The sequence below is a fragment of the Cibotium barometz genome, chromosome 4 (genome assembly GCF_041138505.1).
Source record: "Cibotium barometz isolate CiBa-2024 chromosome 4, ASM4113850v1, whole genome shotgun sequence".
NCBI classification, from domain to species: domain Eukaryota; kingdom Viridiplantae; phylum Streptophyta; class Polypodiopsida; order Cyatheales; family Cibotiaceae; genus Cibotium; species Cibotium barometz.
Window position 1 is genome coordinate 24,690,757 of NC_141049.1, and position 21,690 is coordinate 24,712,446.

General features: G+C 39.8%; 1 protein-coding gene across 1 annotated transcript; it reads right to left on the reverse strand.

Annotated features, from left to right (window-relative positions):
• Nucleotides 1-15,741: 15,741 nt before the first annotated feature.
• On the reverse strand, nt 15,742-20,450 carry LOC147639074 (uncharacterized). Its single transcript, XM_086787099.1, has 7 exons — nt 20,313-20,450; nt 19,306-19,620; nt 19,068-19,219; nt 18,803-18,896; nt 17,201-17,767; nt 16,585-16,913; nt 15,742-16,241 (listed from the first exon to the last, which is right to left on the reverse strand). The coding sequence occupies exons 2-7, from the start codon at nt 19,463-19,465 to the stop codon at nt 16,017-16,019; spliced, it is 1,527 nt and encodes a 508-aa protein (XP_086643225.1). The 5' UTR covers nt 19,466-19,620; nt 20,313-20,450; the 3' UTR covers nt 15,742-16,016.
• Between the last annotated feature and the right edge of the window lie 1,240 nt (nt 20,451-21,690).

A 21,690-nucleotide genomic window follows, 5' to 3' on the forward strand; every position in this document is an offset into this window, starting at 1 on the left:
CACGATAGATACACCAAAGGGTCATAAATTCAAGATATCAAGCAATAGTGTCCAAAGCTACAACTTGGACGGGTGCTTGTAATGGTGTGGCAGAGTATTTATGGCAATTTTCACTTCAAGAACGTGTGGTAGTAGCAAGATAGGATGAAGTCCTAAGTGATGTACTTCATGGATATATTATGAGAATAGTCATTGTAATAGCATTAGGCCTCTTATGAGCCTAAAGTGTCCAACCAACCATAGTCTGAGTGTGAACACTTATGGCCATGTATATAAGTGAATTTCTCTCATAATACAATATACTCTCCCATTGTGCAATTGAGTCTTGCTCTTGCTAATCTCTCTCCCTAATGCATGCTAGTGAGTGTGTGTGAGCCCGTAGTGCAACGCAGTGGTGTGATAACGCTCGGGAGACGCGGTGGAATTGCATCTCAACAAGGAGTTGTAGAGCTTTGGAGACCTCAAGGGCTATGAGCTTGGCCATTGGAAAGACCCTCACACAGTTGCGGTTCACCAGGTAATCCCTTTTTGGATGTGTTTCAAGGAGGGTTAGGGTGATTAACTTGGCTTCGTGATTGCATATTGACACTCCTCAACCACGGCTTTAGCTTCTTCCAGCTTCCTCATTTATTCTTCAGCATTTGGATATTCTCCAATCCCCTTAGGGGTTGCTGGTCTCTCTCTTGCAAAGTCTTGGGCATGTTCATCCTAGTTTGGCACTTGGTCACCTTCCTCCCTTGTATGGGTGGATTCGGTGTCAATGGTATCTTCTTCGAATCCATCCTAGATTGTGACCATGGTATCTCCCTTGCCCACTTTTTTCACTCTTCTTCTTCTCCCAGTCTTAGAGCTTGTAACACCACCTGGGTTTTTCCCTTTGTCCACTTGTCTCGCTTGTGCTCATGTCATAACATTAAGTGACGTGATATTCCCAGGCTGCACTCATATAGTCTTGATAGTGGTGTGGTTAGAAGTAGAGGTGGAACAGTGCGATATGGGTAGTCTTTGATCAAATGATTGACACCATACTTTACACAGGAAAGTGTAGGCATCACGTTGGTCTGAGCTATGACTGACTAAGCTTGACCAGCATTAGCCACATTCTTAAGAGGACACTCTACTACTTGATAAGGTCCATTACAATGAAAACATTATATGGGTCCCCTTCATATAGTTGAGTTTATGTATTTTCCTTTCCATTGTACCATGGTCTGAAACACTGGTATTGGCGTGATGTTTTATAAGACATAATACTCTAGAGTGATCGCCATGGGCTCCTCGTAGTAGTCATTATTAACTTCTATCTCGTGCATGATTTCTACTTCATCCAAGGGCTCCTCAATCACCACTTGGTTGATTTTGGCCTCCTGTAGTGGCTTGGGGGTAGAACAGGTGTGGTGGAAATGGTGACATGTCCTGCATTCAAAAAATTCCTCTAGGTAGGTAGGTACTTGGCTACCCTACAACCACATTGGTTTTCACTAGTAGTGCTGGCAAGGCTAGTGGCACTCTAGGTGTTGGCACTGGTGCTAAGGGCTGACCTCTCAGATACCTGCACATGGTAGTGTCATGGTTTTCTAATCTCTGACAATGAGCATAATAGAGTAATTACCTTGGTCTTAAGTGAGGGCATTCGGTGGTTGTATGATTATTTCTACAAATTGAGCACCAAATCAGTTCTCTCCAAGGATAGAGATGAGAATCTCCTAATACTTCTCTCCCATCCCTAACTTTTAATTTCTCCAAGATGGTACTATTGAGTTCTTCCACTATCATGTTGCCAACTTGCTTGTTCTTAGTTCCTGTGTCCTGACAACTGGAGACTCGCGATGTTGCCACTACTGAAGCTGCCTTGGCATCTTTTGGTTGCGACAACTCGAGCATATTGTCCTCATATTCAATTTCCAGTTTACCGCAAGTATCTAGAGTAGCTGGTCGGGCTAACATTAGATAATTGTGCATCTTATAATCTCGGATTCCTCTTCGGAAGCAAGGCAGTAATCATCAGTTAGCCTTTCCCTCAACTTGAATCTTCAATTTAAGTGCTTGAGCCGAGAAATATAATCTCACATGGACTCATTTTCCTTTTGCTTGATATTATGGAGCTAAGCCAGATGACTTATCTGTCACCACTTTGAGCAAAGCTCAGTATGAACACATTTTTAAGTTGAGTGAAATTGACTTTATCTCCGGGTTTTAGTGTTCGATACCATTGGTGAGCCTTCCCTTCTAGGGTCAGGGAAAAATCATGTATCATGGTTACATCGTTCACTGACTCACATGTTTCACAGGTAGACTCAACGATCTCTACATGTTGGATCGGGTCCCCATCTCCTGAGAATTTTTGCACAAGCTTTGAAATAATATGTGAATTCATCTGGGATGGTATGGATTCCAGGGCAGTGCACAACTCCCTAACCATAGCTCAGCCCATTTCCATGGCCATATTTAGCAGATCCGCACTTGTGAGTGCATTTAAGTTTGCGTTTTTGGCTTCTGAAGAGTTACCCCCTACCTAGACCACGTCCTCTCCCTGGATAGGTTATTCTATTCAATTTGGTTGGGTCTGGGTAATTCCTCATTGTCTAGCTGATTGTTATAGTAGGCTTTGCCTGCCTTTGTTCTATCAGGAGTTCCATGCTCTACAAGAACATGGGATCATTGATCGTTTCTTGTATCTCCTCTCTTGTATAGAGACGATCCTCGCCACATGGGTGCCCTAGGTAGGTTGTCCTCCTCCTCTTGTGTCTCAAGCCTCTCGTCGTCAGCCCTTGGTTCCTCATTGATGGGTTCTAGTGTTGGTATCACTCCATCTATTATTCCCATCCACATGCTATCAGTGACATTTCTAGATATTTATGGTTCCTTGCCATGTGGTTGAAATGGATTCACTTCCTCCATTTCCTGCTGTTCCGCCCTTGTCTTTGAGCATCGAGCTCTTGTTCTTAAGCTCAATAGCCGCAATTATTAGTCTGCCTCAACCCTCTTCAAGTCTATTTCTATTTCCTCCGATGTGGGTGAAAGATCCTTGCTCTCTCCACGCAATGAAATCAGGGTGCTAGTAGCGGAAGTAGCACTTCTTGCACAGGGCGGCAGAGCCTCTCACTCGGGTCCGAACAAGAGACTAATCCCTTGGTTTATTCCAAAACCGAACCCAGAAAAACTTCCCTCACCCAAAAAGCACGGGCGATTCCTCCAGGAAAATTTTATTCTAACGTAGTCAAGAGCCTTAACTAACCAAACTGATCTGACTGAACCAGTAAGTCACATGGTCAGATCAAGGAAGAGACTTGCACTTGGATCATAGAGACCAATGCTTTTTTCCTCATTGAAAGGTACAGCCGTTGATTCTTTTCCATAGAACAAGGACTATCCGGGATTTACTTCATCTATCATAGCATAACAGAATTGAGTCTCATTTTAGGGATCCATCAGTCCAGCCTAGCCCCATCTAGTCCCATGGGTTAGCCAAGGACTATCCGGGATTTACTTCATCTATCATAGCATAACAGAATTGAGTCTCATTTTAGGGATCCATCAGTCCAGCCTAACCCCATCTAGTCCCATGGGTTAGCCAACCGGCTAACCGCCCAACCACTGTAGTGATAGGATATATTTAGGAATTTGGTTATGTTTTGTCCTGGGTACCAGGAAAAAGAGTTCCCAAGCCCCCTAGCTGGCGCTTCAAGCAAACTTCAAGATAGTCACACCACTTACACACCCAATATGAAATTGCCTGTTTTCACAGATTCAGCTGTCTTTAAAATAATCTTTTAATGAAACCATAGTATCATTGATCATAATCCTCCAAAATATCCAGGTTGAATTCTAATTTCCAATCATTCTTTCATCGATGTACCTATGGAATCATTGGCAACCAGAACGCTCACCACCTGTTTACTCAGGGGCCTTTTCAATAGTTCTAGAAAGAATAAAACTTTGTAATACAATTATGATAGAATACTATCCTTAGACTTAAATCCAATTTATATAATTAAATCATAAGTTTACCATAATTTTATTAGCATAAAAGCATAAAAAAGCCATTTTCTTAACCTCTAGCTTAACAAGCTTAGAGATTGATTTTGAATTAAGAATTTATCAATGAGAAGCATTCATTTGCTAAAGAATTAGTCATAGGAATGACTATTCTTTTGGAGAGAGAGATATACATAAAAAGCATCCTAATTAAGCATAAAATTTAACTTTTTTGTGATTAATTATCATTAGAATTCTTATAGAAAGCTTGGTTTGCATTGAAAACAATTAATTTGAAACTTCTCAAGCTTGAGAGGGGTTGAGCAGTGAAATCTTTTGAGAATATTAATGAAAACCATGAAATTACTTCTTACCTCTTGATTTGGCTTGCTTCTTTATCTTAGAAGGAAGCCCCCAACCAATCAATTAGTTTAGTATGTTAAGAAGAAAGCTCCAAGGATTGTTGAAGAGAGAGAGAAGCTCCAATCTCTCCAAAAGTAGAGGATTTTTAAGGGATAATAGAAAATATCATTATTTTAATGTAATACTGGCATGGTATAGTTCACAGATTTTTTTACAAAAGACTAAGGATCTATTTATAGGCAAGGGAGGCCACTAACCGAGTCCAATTGGGTTCTAGAATTTTCCAGGTTCAGTTTAACTCAATTTGGACAAGATTTGGACTAGTTTGGCTCCTTTTTTTATTTGGTTTGATCCAGGAGAGAGGCGAGATAAAAATATCACAATTTTTTTGGATTAAAAAATTCATCCACATGTGTGAATTAGGCGCCTACCTCAAGAGTCTCCCTCTCCTTACCAAGGTGTCAAAAATGCATCATTATTCCAAAATATCTCATTTTTTTAGTAGTATCTCATAGTTTTTAACTAATAAACCTTGTACTCAGTCAACTCTTCATCTTATGTGAGCATTTACTCATTTTTGGGTATTTTCTTTTATTCTTTGGATTTATCTCATCCCAACACTTGGATTAATCCTATTGCCCCATAAGAACCCTAATTGGACCATAATCCAAATTTTTTTGAAAATGTAGTCCCTTAGGCTAAGGTCCTTTATACATATTTTCAATTAATTCCAAATGCACATTGGAAAGTTCTTTTTGAATTTCTATTTTAGGGGAATCCTATTTAGACACTAGGAGGATTTTTATATCCAAAGATATCTTAATTTTGGATTATCTCTCTCTAGGCCAAAAAACAGGGTAAAACAAGATCTTTCTTCTATTTTCAGAGAGGGGAATAATTACAAGAATAGAAGGGGAGGTTCTTACACCTTTACACCTTTACACCTCAAAAGCTAGAGGGAGGAATCTTACAGTGGGGAAAAAGACTTGACATGTCTTGGCGGTGCTTTCCTAATCCCTTCTAACCCTGCGGGTCATCCCACTGATCCTTACTGTGTTATCATGCCTAAGGCCAGAAGGTTGGGTTGGTAATTCCGGTCTTAGACCGTGTCCTACACTGGTTGGCATGCATGTACCCGCAGATTGCACTTCATCTTCCATGCCGTGTTGGAGACCAAAAAATCCCTTGGCTATATCAAAGATTCTAGTTGTGATCTCGTAGGAGAAGAGGGTTTTTCTTCCTCTCCAAGGGCAAAGAATCTTAACCCTTCTTTCCATGGATTCCTCGCTACTTGTTTCTATAGTGGTCAGATTTCTCCAAGCTGAAACACTCAATTGAGTGCTCTCACCGAGAGTAGCCTGAACCAACACTTTTTTGGTAGGAAAAACCTGGGTGATTTGATTCTCCAAGCTGAAGCACTCAATTGAGTGCTCTCACCGAGAGTAGCCTGAACCAACACTTTTTTGCTAGGAAGAACCTGGGTGATTTGATTCTCCAAGCTGAAGCACTCAATTGAGTGCTTGCCGAGCAGCCTCAACCAACACTTTTTTGGTAGGAAGAACCTGGGTGATTTGATGCACTATCGTCGGGGGTAAGGTCGTCTCTAATGAGTTTACCAGACCTCAAGTGCATAAGAATGTATTTCGACATATTTCAAGAGGCGAGATCACTACTCCAACCGTTTCACCTGTTTTTCTACCGCACTATCTTTTCTCGTTGTGAAATAACACATATTCATGAAACCGCAGAGAATGATTCCCGTCATGAAGTAGAGCAGGTAGCAATTCACGCCGTGAAATAGAATGTTATTCACATCGTGAACTATTTTTTCATGTTGCGGCAACTAATGTTTCACGTTTCAAATTTTCAACTCAGAATTACTCCAATGTAAGTCAGGTAGACTCTAATGGTGTAATTAGGTGCTACTCTTACCGCTGGTCTGACAACCCTTAATTCGTGAACTAGTAGTCTGTGAAAGCTTAACTTATGAACTGCTAACATGTGAAGTGCTAAGGCGTGAGAAGGGTTAACTCGTGAAGTATTAACCCATGAAGTAGTAGGTTATGGTTCACATTGTGAAGTATCAAATGCTTCATGTCGTGAGACAGAGTGTAGTTCATATCGTGAAACACTTCGGTGCTATTTCACGTGATAAGATTTTTCGAATTCGTTATGCCAAATGGGTCAGGATAAGGCAACCTAATTTTCGTAAGGCAATCCCAAGATTCCAGGCGCGCTGATTGCAAAAGTTGTTTCACGACGTGAAGTAGTAGATAACGGTTCACGTCATGTGAACAACCGCATTAACAAAATGAAGGTTAGAGGGTGATTTCCCTATCTAAATGATCTTGAATGGTTGTGCCAAGGATGAGGAATGCAATGCAAATCATAAACATAACTGATGGCTCTTTATTTTTGTAGTTTTTATGTTTTTTTGAAAAATAAAACAAAACGTATCTCCTCCTGCTAGCTCACATTGTAGGAATTAGTGATGAAAATCAACAAAATTGAATGTAAAATTGAGTGTAGCTTTCCTCTAAGTACTCACCCACCCTTCCAGCACACGATTTTCTATAATTTTTTCTTTGCTGCTCAAACCTTATCTACACAGTTTCTTCACACTGCACCTTCCAAATGCAAAGGCAATGGTGAATCTTGCATAGTGGGAGCTGAAGCTTTAAGAGGGTGGACGAAACAAAGGTGTTTCCCTGGCACTGATGTCAAAAATGTTATGGGCTATTGCACCTCCCAAGAGGGAACTCCACCCAACTGCAAAAACGAGAGAAGAAATAGACATAATAATCATTGGGTACTTACCAATGCTTCGAGCTCACGTCCCTTGAGGCTCCCCATGCTCGCTTTGGAAGCTCCACTCTTCCAATCTCCACCTCCACATTGTCACCGCAGAGTCACTCGCACCACAATGCAAGGTAATCGACCTCTTACTCTCTCACCCACATGCATGAAAGAGGAACATGCACTAGAGTACACTCTCACTCTCTTTCTCTCTCTCAAGACAAAGACAAGAGCTCTTATATCACAAAGGGGGATTGTGTCATTTCATTATGATAATTGCATTTTATACAACTGGCCCTTATTCACACGGGCGCAAAGCTAAGGCCTTGGGTGGCCACTATCTCAATATAACTTTTATGGTGCCTTTACAAGAAACTCATTAATGTCCTCAATTGGAGGATCATCTTTGTTAATCCAAAATGGGATTAACAAGAGACAATTGTGGTGGTTACTCATATTGTAAAAGAGCAAAAATCATATGTTTTTTTAAGGATTTCAATTATGGGTTTAGGAACATAAGCTTCATCTAAAACTTGACGTATTATTGGAATATCAAAAGCATTTTTCTTTGTTAATCATGTAGAAAATCTACTGAACATTTGATCAATTTGATCATGTGTGACACACCACCTAATAAAAATCTCACCTTAATCTTCTTACATATTTTCTTATACATAAACATACACAAGTATGCAAGCAATAACTGGTTCTTATTTTCCCTACATATTACTGATGAAAGAACTCTTGGTCATTTTAAAATCATCTTATGGACTATGGGTATTGTGAGGTTTGGGTCATTATGAATGTTTGGTAAATTAATGAAGACATGAGAAGACAATACACCATTGAATACTAGTACACTCACAACATGTAGTTGAATGAAGTTCTCCTCTTTCAAGTTCTTTAGAGAATGTATGAAGTGAGGTAGTGAATTTTTCTTTTGATTGATTCCATTTATCACTAATCCCAAGTATATTTCCTTGTAATCCAAGCACTTTTTCTATATTTTCCAAGTTTTTATCACTCTGTGCTTTGTTATTCTCCCAATGAATCTTCCAAGCATGTTGAATGGAATCTACAAAAAAATATCAAATAGTTTACACATATGGAATATGAATGTAAATGTTAAAATTAAAAATCATTCAAAATCATCACAACTTTACCTCTCTCCTCTTTAGTCTTTATGTTCTCTCACCTTGTCTTTAATTCTGCACAAACCTGACATACACCCATCCTAGTCTTTTTGGAAAATGTTTAGTACTATTGCCTCCAAATAAAAAGGAAATATAGGAGGGAGATAGTGTTCTCTCGAGTATCCCTGAATGATTATATGTACAAATTATAGACTTCCTTCTTTTCGAAAGTGTCAAGAAGATAAGTGAAGCTAGAATGTGGGATAAATTCTCCATTTAACATCACAAAGTTATCCAACCATTATCACACAAAACAAAGTGGAGTTTCATGTGAACCAAATGCCAGGCTTGAGTCCTCAAAACTTGAAGATGTTAATATTTTTTTAATCCTTATGTTTCCAATTGTGTAAATTTTAAAAAAAACATCTTTAACAAACAATGATGGTAGAAATAGTATACTTTTAAAAAACCATCTTCAACAAATAATGATGGTAGAAATATTATACTTTGGTAGAGAGCTACCATGTAATATGGATATTTTTAAGAACATATTTTGTTGAACTCTCTTTAACAACAAAAAAAAGTTTATCTTGTCTCCTTGACTTTTGAATATCTTGGCCTTCTTAAACAATTATTCTCATAACAAAATGATTTATATGTTTCTCTTATTGAGTGTCGCGAGAAGATAATCCTAACATGATGGTGGAACAAGGAAAGCTCCGGGAAGATAAGCCTCGTAAGGTACAAGGGCCAGCTGACAAAGTGAAGGGACAAGAGGAGCCCAAGAAGTCAGCAAAAGAAAGTGTGCTCAAGAAGCAGGTAGAGCCTACCAAAAAGCAACAGAAAGGTGCGTGGATGGAAACATCCACACAAAGAGCTGAATCAACAACAAGAAGTAGTAATGAGGCGGAGTCCTCAGGCCCGACAAAAAAGAGACATCAGTAAAAGACAAAAGAAGTTCCTCAACATAACAACAAGCCACAAGAGAAGAAAAATACGACATATGAAAGGATCAAAAAGGTGCTTGGCTTTTTGTTTGTCAATGTTAACCCGTTCCTAGGGTGGTTAACAAGGGCTACCTCCATTATCTTACATCAAGGAATCAAGGTAGATACACCAAAAGGTCATACATTCAAGATATGAAACATCCGGGGTCAAATAGAGAAATGCTTTTGTCATTAACTTCGCGTCATTAACTTTTTCGTCAAATGCGGTTTCGTTATTCCCTTAATCAAATAGAGAAACACTTTTGTCATTAACTTTGCTGAAAGCGGCTTCATTACTTCCTTAAGGCATAGCCCGGGAGACCTAGTTGCTTAGGCATGATAGCCTTGTGAGGTGTCTAAGTAGTGTGGGACTTGTCTGAACACTACTTACTAAAAACTCTATTATGTCGAGCACACCTACTAAAAACTCTGTTATGTCGAGCGCACCTACTAAAAACTCTGTTTTGTCCGCTAGATTTTCGATAAAAAAATGGCCATACCAACATTGGGCACAGACTCGAAGGTTTGTAAATAGACCCTATTAATGAGCTAACATATTAATTAAATGATGATGGGTGTATAAGTAAATGGTTTTTTTAAAAAAATAGACCCCCTATTAATTAAGCATTCTAGAATAGCGTACTAAGGTAAACATTCTATTTTTTTTAAAAAAATAGACCCCCTATCAATTAAGCATTCTAGAATAGCGTACTAAGGTAAACATTAGGAATGATCGGAAACAAATAAAGAACAGGAACCTTAGGGAAAAACTAGCGTCCGCCCATCAGCTCCTCCTCTACGACCCCTCTGTCCGCTCGACTCTCGTCGGTCCTCTATCGCCTCTCCTTGCCCTTTTCACACTTGTCCCCCTTCCAGCCCACTTTGTCCTGTCCATGGAGACACAGGCAGGCAGGCAGGCAGAGAGAGAGAGAGAGAGAGAGAGAGAGAGAGAGAGAGATCACAATCGAGGCTTCATTTTTGCAGCGGGACTCTAATAAATTTTGCATTCACATTTTTAAGGTTCGACGATACAGAAATAGACGAATTTCAAAAATATTGAAATAAATAAATTTGGAAAATACTGAAACAACAATGAAAGCAAATCCGAGACATGATATTGAAAATAATCAAACATCACCAAAGACAAGCCACTGTAATCGAGATGCACAATTATGAATTTTTTTAAAAAGGCTTCAATTCTGAAATACACATGGATTTATACAGGCGTCAAGCCAAGAGACAAGAGGACAAATGTGTACACTGGACAAAACCCACGAGGCACAAATGGAGTCAAAGCCAATCAGCTAACACCAAACTTAGGCCAAGCTAAAGGAAACATGTTTCTTCCTCGTTAAGGCCTACGAGTTTACAAACTTCAGGTGATAGCGGCACGAAATCGATGATTGCTTTTTTGAACTTCTGAGTTCTTTCTCAAACAGAAAGATATGATGTACTGTAGTCTTGCTGTGCGTTTCCTCATCATCGTCAATGACAATAGGATTGGCATGACTCCCCAGCTTTGCAGTATGGTTATCAAGGACATTTTCATGACTACAGGGTCTATCACCGGTGGTCTTCACTTCTGTCATCTTCATCTTCTTGTCTGTTGGATTGTGCATATACTGGATTGAAGTATTTGACAGTAGGAGTATCCACAAAGAAGATTCCTTCTATGTCTATGCACTGGGTGATGTGAGGAAGCTTCACAACTTTCTGGGTTGCAGAAGATCTTCTCCTACTGATGCTAGATCCAGTCTTTGGAATTATCCATGATGCCACGAGGTAATATTTTCCTGTGCGAACCATTTTCAACAGCGTGCTTTGGAGTGAAGCACCAAGCTTGTTAGCTATATAATTATCCATGAATACATAAGCCCTCTCAGATTAACTGGTGACAACAATCACACTTTATTTTTCAAATCAGCTTGTCCATAAAGAGCATACAGTTGACGTCATCTCATTATCTCCTCATGTTATGTGAGAAGAACTTAAAATGCGGCTTGTGCAAGTCTTTCATGCAGTACCCTACCATACCTTCAAATGTATGCATTTTTATTTGCCTTAGACCTCTACACATTACTATACCCCCCTCTGGTTTGAAGAAGTCCCAGGACAAATACCGTTTGATGGCTTTCTCTTATGACAGAGTCATAAGAGTCACCACCATCTGAAAGTGTAAATGGTTTAGAGTGTCTCCTTTCTCTAGTGCAAACAAGCCCTTCAAGCACTCCATTCTTATAAACTCTTCCAATGGTTCCCACCATGAGAGATTGATATCTGCATTTCTGATGGCTATGTTGCTGACACTTCAAATAGCTTCATCTTCTTCTTTGGCGGAAAGTGAGGTATCTTGTGCACATAGGAGGGCTTCGAGTCAACATTCTTCTCATTTGTCACATGTTATTTACCTTTCCTGTCATGTTGCGAGGATCCTATATAGCAAGAACATGTAGAAGCAAATGACTCATCACACCATATTAAACCATGTACGACAAATTTCATCACGTCCATGAAAGAACTAAGTTTCAGCAGAGCAGATACAAACCGAAAGATGGGCTTTTTGCCTCACTGCATGTCGGTTGCGCACCATAGAAGGACCTTCGTGAGGAGTGAGAACGCGGCAACACTCGATCAACTTCCGCCCTTGGCACAATCGAGGTCAATGGGTCCTACCGTTGAAGTTGTAGTCTTGGCACAGTTGAGTTCGATGGATCAGGTTCATGACAAAGCCAGGACAAATATCATCGAGTGGTTTTCTCCTGGGGGCCATAACATGTAGCAATAATAGACATGACATAACCAAATGCACTATAGGAAATATCATGCTTTTGTTTAATGTTAGTACAAAATATATAATGCAATATGGCTAGAGGGAAGGCACTTTCGCATAACACGGTGCATGTGGATTCTAAAAGAAATACATTTGATTGTGGTGTGATTGTAACTTTTGAGCAAGAAAGTTGAGCTAGTAGTAGACATGATACCAATGTCATAGAGGACAATCTTGAGTATTGTGGACCTATTCAAGATATTCTTGAGGTTGGGTTTAGAGCATTTAGTCTATTCATCTCTTTAATGTCAAATGGTTCAAGGTGCTATATAGAGATGCTCAAGCAACCGTGAAGAAATATCCAAATGGGTTTTTTCAAATTGATTTCACCAAGTTTTGGAATGATGAGATCGATAATTTCGTACTACCTCAACATTGTCAAACAGGTTAGTAACTCAACCAATCACATTGGTAAATCTTGATGTAGTGTAATAAAAGTGTAACCCCTTTGCTTTGTGATTTTAGGTTGTGTTTCATGCTGATCGAATTGATCCAAAGTGATGGTATGTTATACAAGTTTCCTCTCGTTCAAAACATCTATACAAGATAAAGCAAGGGTGCCTACCCTATAAACCTAGCCTTTAAGTAGAGAAAAGAGAGGGAAATTTTTTTGAAAAGGATAAAGGAGAATAAACATAGCCTTTACGTAGAGAAAGGAGAGGAAGAACTTTTGAAAAAGAAGGAGAAGAAAATACAATCTTTGGGGTTTTATTTCCCACACGCTTAGATGCATTGGGGCTCACAATTAATTGTCACCATCAAGTCATTTGCTCATTGTATGAGTTTATATATATATAATACATTAGAAAGTAAATTGCCCACCCCTCCTCCACACACACACACACACAAATATATATCTTTACCCACCCCTCCCTCCCACATATATATCTTCTAATATTATTTTATGTGCATGTGTAAGAGAGAGAATATACATACATAGATAAATACACACACACACGCACGCACGCACGTACACACACACACACATATTATGTATGTATGTATGTATCTATAGGTATGTAAGCATGTATATATATAGATCTATATGTATGTCGATGCACACACATGTATGTGTATGCACACACACGCACAACACACAAACACACACATGATACGCACACACATGCACACAAACACACACATAGCCATACACTTGCACGCATGGACACACGTGCACACACATAGAGATATGCACTCTTACACTCACACACACTCAAGCTTGCACATACATATACATGTGATACATGCACATAAGCACATACATACATACACTCACATACATAAGCACATGTGCACACACATGCATGCACACATGTATACATAGACGTAAACGCATACACATTTGCACATGGTACATGCACACACTCACACACACACATAGACCAAAAAAGATGTACACATGGATATATTCACATGCTCACACACACATACATGCTCACACACAAATACATGCACACGCTCATACACACAAACACAAAAATACACACCACGTATACACACTCACACCATACACACGCTAGCACATACGCACAATCAAGACACTTGAACAATGCATGCACGACACAATCACACATATGTGTGTATATGCACACATGTGTGTATGCATGCAAAAGAAAAGACAAAAGACTTTGTATGTAAGATGGACTTATTTAAGAGAGCACACCTCACCATGCATTCCCACGTATTAAAACTTAATATTAATTAAAAATATGTGTATGTGTGTGTATTTATTTTATAAATGCACACGCATAGATAGGTATGTGTCTCTAAATATAATAAAACATAATATTATAGATAATATATATTTACATGTGTGTGTGTGAGAGAGAGTGTGTGTGCACTCATGCATGAGAAAGAGAGTGTGTGTTTGTGTGTGTATGTGTGTGTGTGTATGAGTGCATGCCCTTAACCCTAGCTTGAAAAACAAAAAAAAACTATTTACAAAAAGACCCATTATGTATACATCCATCATCAATTAATTAATACTTTGTATCCTCTGAAACAAACCACACTCACGTTGGTGTTATCGATGTTCAGCAGTGGGGTTCTAACTCTTAAACAAAGAAAGGGAGTGGAGCCAAGAATCCAGGATTGGTTCCATTCTACCTTATTATGCCCATGTTGGAGCATACCACAGACACTTACTTTCTAGCTTCACAATTGATGTGACCACTTAGAATTTTAGGATCCCAAATTTCGTCTTGCTTCGGTTAATATTCTCATTACTACTTCTACTTGGATTGTTGTGCAATGTCTACTAGATTTACGCTAACAATTAAATTTTTCAAGTTTTCTAGCTTTTTGAATCCTCTACTAATACCATCATAGTGCTAGAATTCATTGATTCACCAATGGACAAGCAAGCAAGCGTGTACCCAATATCCAAACTAGTCCAAAAGGGACCAAAAGGTCTGGCCAAGCCTTTGTCATTCTATGAGGGATATTAATGGTGGAAAGGCTATGGTTCTATGTAAGTCCACTCTAAGTATGTTTTTCCACCTAACTTAAACACTAACAGTACTACAATGCATCTGCATAAGGAGCCCATAATTCCTCATTATTCATCCATCCCTTCATTTGGGCTCTCCTTTTCTTCTTATGCCTCATTCATCCATCCATTTGAGCTCTCCTTTTCTTCTTATGCCTCATCCATCCATTCATTTGAGCTCTCCTCTTCTTGAAGCTATATCAAGCCTCCATCTTATGAATTACTGCTGAAAGAATGCACCATTTACTGTAAGCTTTTCACTAGTGATTAACTAGTTGTTTGCGTACATGTTTAATTAAATGGTTAATCCTAGTGTTTACGCAGATGCTCCCATGATGAAGGCAGCTCAAAGGAAAAACTTCTTCTTCTTGAAGAAATGGTTAATCCTATTACTCAGGTAAATGTGCAAGCATCCCATGAACATACCTCAAAGGAAAAATTCAGCTGCACCTATCAAATTTCGCAGTAGTTTTCAAGCTCATTGTAGACCTTGATATCCGTTTCACAATCTAACCCGACCAGGAACATCATGCAAAGAGACAATTATGAAAGTGAAGCTTATGCAATGGTAGAGCTCTTTGCCTCTTATATAATTAAATGCTCAAGTTTTGAAAGCAATTACAAAAGTTTTTCTCTAGTTGAGCACCACCCGCTTTGACTTCACAACTTCATCATAGGCCTTGACACCTGTATTGCAGCTCTACCTGATAAAGAACATTATGCAAAGAGAGAAGAATGATGATGTGTGCTTTTTAGGGGAACAAAATGGCTTCCAAGAAATTATGACCCTTTTGAGAAGCAGCTCAAGGCTGCTCTCAGGAAGAGCTGTGGCAACGTTGGTAATCTACAAAACGAAGTTTAAGCTTTGTTTTACATAGATGAAGGAATACAGCTTTGCAAATCAAGTTTTCAAGTACAAGGCTTTTCCAATGCCTTGTTGAACAGGATTGAACCCCTCAGTAGTGTGTGCCCCTCAAGATGTCGACGAGACAGGGCAGGACCCTGCATTTTATGCAGCATTATTCTTGTGTTATGATCAACTGAGAAACCCGTTGAGAACAAGGGAAAAACAAATAATTTTATTGAGTTGTATAAGGGTGCCAGTGTGAAAAACTTTCAGTTATAAGCTTTCAGAGTGGAGGGTCAAGGAGCAAGAATCTGGGCAGATTTGTGAAGCATATTACATAACTTAGACAACCAGATATCTTGATACATATTTAAGGAAAAAACTACCCAACATATTAGGTATAATCATGAAAATGTGTCCATATTATTTGATTTTCCTGAGTTTCTCTACTTTATTGTCATTAGCCTCACACAACAGGCAACTGTGTGTGTGGCGTCTACAAATTTACATCGAATTCCTGAAAGTTCTGTTTCGCTCAGATGACTAGAAAATGATTAATTTGTGATGAAGTATCTTAATCACCGTTCGCAGTTCTTCACACACCCCGTTCGAGGGGCTCACCTCGGTTGCCATTGAAAGATGGATCCATAGCTGCAGCAATTTTCTGCTGGAGATTGAACTTTTTTGCGATAATGGGCCGGACATCATCTACACCAACCAATGTCTCCAAGAATGGGAGAAGCCCTGTTAGGGCACAGTCAGATTTGTCATCAAACCAGCTCTCCACCGGAATGCCATTGTCAACCTGAAAACCAAAAGCCTGCAAAAAGTATAAGGGTCAAATTAGGTCACATAGTCTCCTCACACAGTTGTGCACATGTCTGGTTCTTGGTATCATGACATCACCAGTATGCATACACACTAATTGATGTACCTTGCCAATCCAGAATGCATGTCATCCTCAGCTAGGGTAGCAACAAGGGTACATTAATGTAATCAGATTATTATGATAATATTAGAATTACAATGCTACTTATCTAGACGCATATGTATACATCATTGTTACAGAATATAATGGCATACAAACATGCATAAGTGCATGCGTCCCTCCATGTGCACTTGCGTGTGCATGCACGCATGCATATCAAAGTCCTTAATCATACCTGAGGGGAATTGTCAATAATTGCCACCTTAGATAGGTCACGACCCAAGACAGTGAGGTCTTTCAAATAGTTTCCTTCAACAAAGACGCAAGAATCTCGAAACACACGATGCTGAATCAGTTTCCTCTTCGGATCAAGGACATCTAATATCTGCTCTGCGTATATACTCTGGCTGGCTGTAAACACGATTATTTCGAACATTTGGGCGACCCTCTCCATAAACATCTGCAAATGTGGCCTGCGCCTTACATATACAGTACAATTGAAGGTTACAGGAAAAGTGAAATCCGCGTCTTCGCAATACTCGAGAGTCGAATGAACCAATGTCTCTGTAAACAAGACGCAACAACATCGACACATATCAATGACAGAAAGTACACCCACCTACTGAGGCCAGATACAGAGAGCAGTCACCACCAGAGTCAGCAAGGGCCTATCTAGGCCGATATCAAGGGTGGAAGGGCAGTGTTGCCACCCGCTGACCGGGCCCACAGGCAGAGATTAGCTGTACTCAGCCTGAAGAAAGTCAACAAGAGCATACAAACAGATCGTATACGTGGTGCATCCCTGAGAAAGGCAGCCTAAAAGCACCAACTGAAAAGAGTAAAAGGCATACCATCAAGATCTAAAACAAGAGTAATGGGTGGACAGCGTCGTGTTTGCTTAGGGAGCAATACAGGAGGACGACCTGACAATACTACTTCGGAAAGATCAGGTAAATGTTTGATGAAAAGATAAGGATCAAAGTCATCCAGATCATCATCGACTGCTACAACTTCAACCCGACTAGTTTCATGGGTGCCATCCAGTGCCTTAGTTTGTTGAATGGCAAGGTACAGCGAAGCCCCTTCAGAATCTAATAATTCATCCTCCATGCGTTCTGCAGTTTGCACAGGATCCCTATTTTCAACCTCCAGCGACCAATCCATGCAGTTTGTGCCTACATCAAATGCTGCTTGTGTCCCGAATACTTCCTCATCAGTACTGTTTGAGGCAGAGCTGACATGCTCGATGCCTTGTGGAAGAAAGACATTAGCAGATGTCACAGATTCTGGATTAACTGCCTTGTCACATGAATTATCAGAGCCTTGATCTGCCACAGTGCAAGCTTGCTCGCCATTATGGCCCTCTGGCCTGGTTTCTACATCCTCAAGCTTTTCATCTGTGCTGTCAGCTACTTCAACTGTAACAAAACAACCATGCCATATAAGATTAATTATTTGCTCAAAATGCCATATATACCTAGATGAATCCAGGAACATGCCCAATTTCACCTTATAAGAAAGTTCAGTTTATAACCTCATGGTAGTCATCCACAAGAATAAACCATCAACTCCATCATGCATAGTATGGACTAGATACTACGACATCCCCACTAACGTCATCAATGTCCAATAGTGGGTGTACCATAACCACCAACTTTGCCATAATCTGGAAGAATTTCACCATTTCTAGGAAAGAGATGGAGCTACACTTCGGGGCTCAACCAACTACTGGTGTCTTTGGCTAACGAATTCACTTCGTGCCCAAATGAGCATGTAGACACGTATCAATATATGCTCCCATACACACCCCCCATGCACACACACAAACATAAGAGCATGCATTCATACAAAGGTCAGTGTAGTATGTACTGAGTTTTTGTCACAACTCCGGAGATGCAAGGCAGACTCAGCCATAATGAAGCCTAACACTAAAGATCATAACAAATAGAAAGAATTATTACAACAAGAAGGTAGTTGATAGCGCATATGCACCACTAAAGATAGAAAGAATTAACACAATATCAACTCGCTGCAACTTGGACAAAAACTTCACAATGTGAAATTTACATGTCCGCTAATACAACATAAAGATATACCTAGATAAATCCAAGAACATGCCCAAATTCACCTTATAAGAAAGTACAATTTATAACCTCATGGTACTCATCCACAAGACAATAAACCATCAACTCCATCGTGCATAGTTTGGACTAGATACTACAATATCCCCACTAGTGCCCAATAGTAGGTGTAGAACTTGGTATCAATATATGCTCCCACAACCCCCCCCACGCGCGCGCGCGCGCGCACACACACACACATAAGAGCATACATTCATACAAAGGTCTCTGTACTGAGTTTCTGTCAGAGCTCCATCTGCTCAAAATGCCAATCAACCATGAAAAAACTTCCTTGGGTTGCTAGTTGATGTGAGCAGACGACAAGAACCATACCACTGCTGGTGCAACTGTTTGAGGTATCTCCATTCAAGCCCTTCAACAAGTGAAAAACTGGAGAAAAAAATGTGTCCAACACTGTGGAAACTCTCTGCATAGCATTACACATACTGAAGTAAGCTCATAATGCATACAATCTTGTGGAGTCATATAAAGAACTACAAAAACCTAGCTAATACAAGAACCAAAAATACGAGAAACACTAAGGCTACCACCAATGCACATGGGCCTCAGGTCCATGAGCACATTGACAAGCCATTACCTTATGATTTGATGAAGCTCCATCAATACTGTAAAAGGCCAGCCTTAGATCATGGCAAGCATCATTGACATGTCCACCATCCACCCCTGAGCAGCCACTCTTTGTCACCTTCTTTCTACTCAAACCCGGATTTGTCAACACAAGATGAGAACCTGGCAGAAAAGTACAATGTCAGCTGCTTGCACTCAAAAAAGTTGGTATGGACGGTCAAGATGGACAGAAAAAAGTGCTTCCTCACCACCCCGTTGTTTCTTAGAGGATGATGTGATTAGAGCAGTTGCTGCAGTCCTTTGTTTATCCGAAGCATGGCTTTCATTTCTCGTTTTCCTCGGTGAAAACTGAGACGACTGGTCCTTGACAGCAGCTCTCTTAGACACTTTTCTTGCTTTTAATTTCATGTTTGTATAGTTTCACAATGTGATCAATGGGCGGTTGAGGAAAATACATAAACCAGAATCTGTTTGAAGTGCTCCAAAGCTCTGAGATTGACCAAAAATCCCTGTCTCTAAAAGAAGTCCCTTGGCTAGAACAAAATCATACGAGTTCCTCTCTTCTGCAGAGCCAAAAGCATTCAGATTAGTTCCATTTCTCTACAAAATCAGTCGATTAGCCAATAAATGTAGCTAAAGCCAAGGACTTGATGTGAAAAACCTTAGAAAAAGGCTACTAACTAAACTAAAAACCGATCATAATTAAAAAAACCATAACATAAACTATCGATTAAAGCAACGACAAACCAGAACCCACGTAGAAGGGCAGAGCAATACATTACAAGAAGGCCATTTATCAGAGGGAAATATCACAAAGACCCTAACCTATGCTAAACCTAAAACAGTCTGCTAACCCTAAATCGGTGACGCCTAAACTCATTAATTTCCACAAGTCTCTCTGAAATCGCTAAACCCTAAAACGTTTCTAACCCTAAATCGAACCAGAAAACCCTCTCCCTGAGAAGATTCTGATGACACTGAATATTGTCTCTCAACCCTAAAATAGTCTGCTAGCCCTAAATCGCTACATCGCTCTGATAGCCCTGAATCGCTACATCGCTCTAATAGCCCTGAATCGCTTTGCAAAACCTAAATCCTTTATACTTCTGCGAACCCTAGCTCGCTCATGCTGATTCTAACTCGCTTCAATTTCCTAATCCATTCAAGTTAATCTAATCCCTGCTAACCCTAATCGAAGAAATACGTGAAGGAACAAAATGCAGAGTAACAGAAAGCAGGACCAGAGCAGGCATACCTGGGCAGAGATGTTGGCAATAATAATGCTGGCGATGGAGAGGGAAGAGCTAGGATTTCCTTCTGCACAGTACAGTAGCAGAGAACAGAGTAAGACGCTTCTAGAAAAAAGCGGTGGTATCTCACAACACTATAGAAGATTCGAACCCGGTCAATACTCCCTACTCTTTTTTCTTCTTTTTTTTGAAATATATACTATATTATATAAGGGCTACTACATCGTGACCATCCTTCAACAGTTACCCATATACATCTGATGATTTCAACCTACAAAGTATTCAATCTTCCTATCTTCAAAGACAAAAGAACATTCATCCCATCTGATATGAATCCCACACAATTGCTGCTTTGCTGGCCTCCATAATTGGCTCAGTTAAAAACCCTTTTTGCTTGTTTATTGTTCGACGGACGACAATACCTCAGGCTATGCTCCGGCAAGCACTCCAGCTCATTGGGATTGGTTCCACATCCAGGAGCGAGAGAAGTCTGTTCCTCCATGTACTCTTTTCTTTTCGAGATTTTTACATTAGGTCTCTTCCCCACAAGATTTTCCAAGAGGGCAAAGTAGGTGTATACATACCAGGGCAACCTAACATGCATAAAATATGATGCAGGAAAAGACATCAGCAGGGCAAGCAAGAAGAGAAGGCAAAGACTTCAAAATTTTGGACCCAAAACAAGGAGGTGGTATCTCAAAGTGAAGCAACCTAAGTTCTCCACTCTTACCCCTAGAGTTTTCATTTTGTCTGAGCCTAGACTGATACTATCTATAGGTCGTTTTTTTTAGTTTGTTGGTGAATTAGAAATTACAACTCACACACCTCATCTTTACAAGGCACCACCTCAAGCGGCCACACGGGATGTTTTAGTGTTATCCCCTTCTGCTACCAATTTGGGGAAAGAAGTGTTGTCAAAAGTAAGCTTGCTCCATGGCTTCTTAAAAAAATCATAATCCAATACCTACACAATGCTTCTAATGTGTTGAAAATGCATGTTAGCATTAATATTGGCCTATTTGGCTTGAACAAACCTTCCAAAAGCTACCAAAAGCTATCAATATGCCATCAATTACCAAAACGTCTCATCCAATGTCAAAATCAAGATGCCAAGTGTCCACCATCGTGCTTAAACATGGCTAATCCTTATTAAGAATAGCCTAACAAACATGGCTAATGCTTATTAAGATAGCATGATGAACATGAGATAGCTAGATCCTAGCCACACAATACTAAGGGTGGAATATTGTTATCCAATCCTCCCACCCCTCTCCTTATTGTCCATCTAAAGGTTAGTACCAAGTGGACCACACACATGTAGAACCAAATTTGAGAATGGAGTAGTAACTCCAAGAGATCCACCACCTACATTGGATTGTTTAC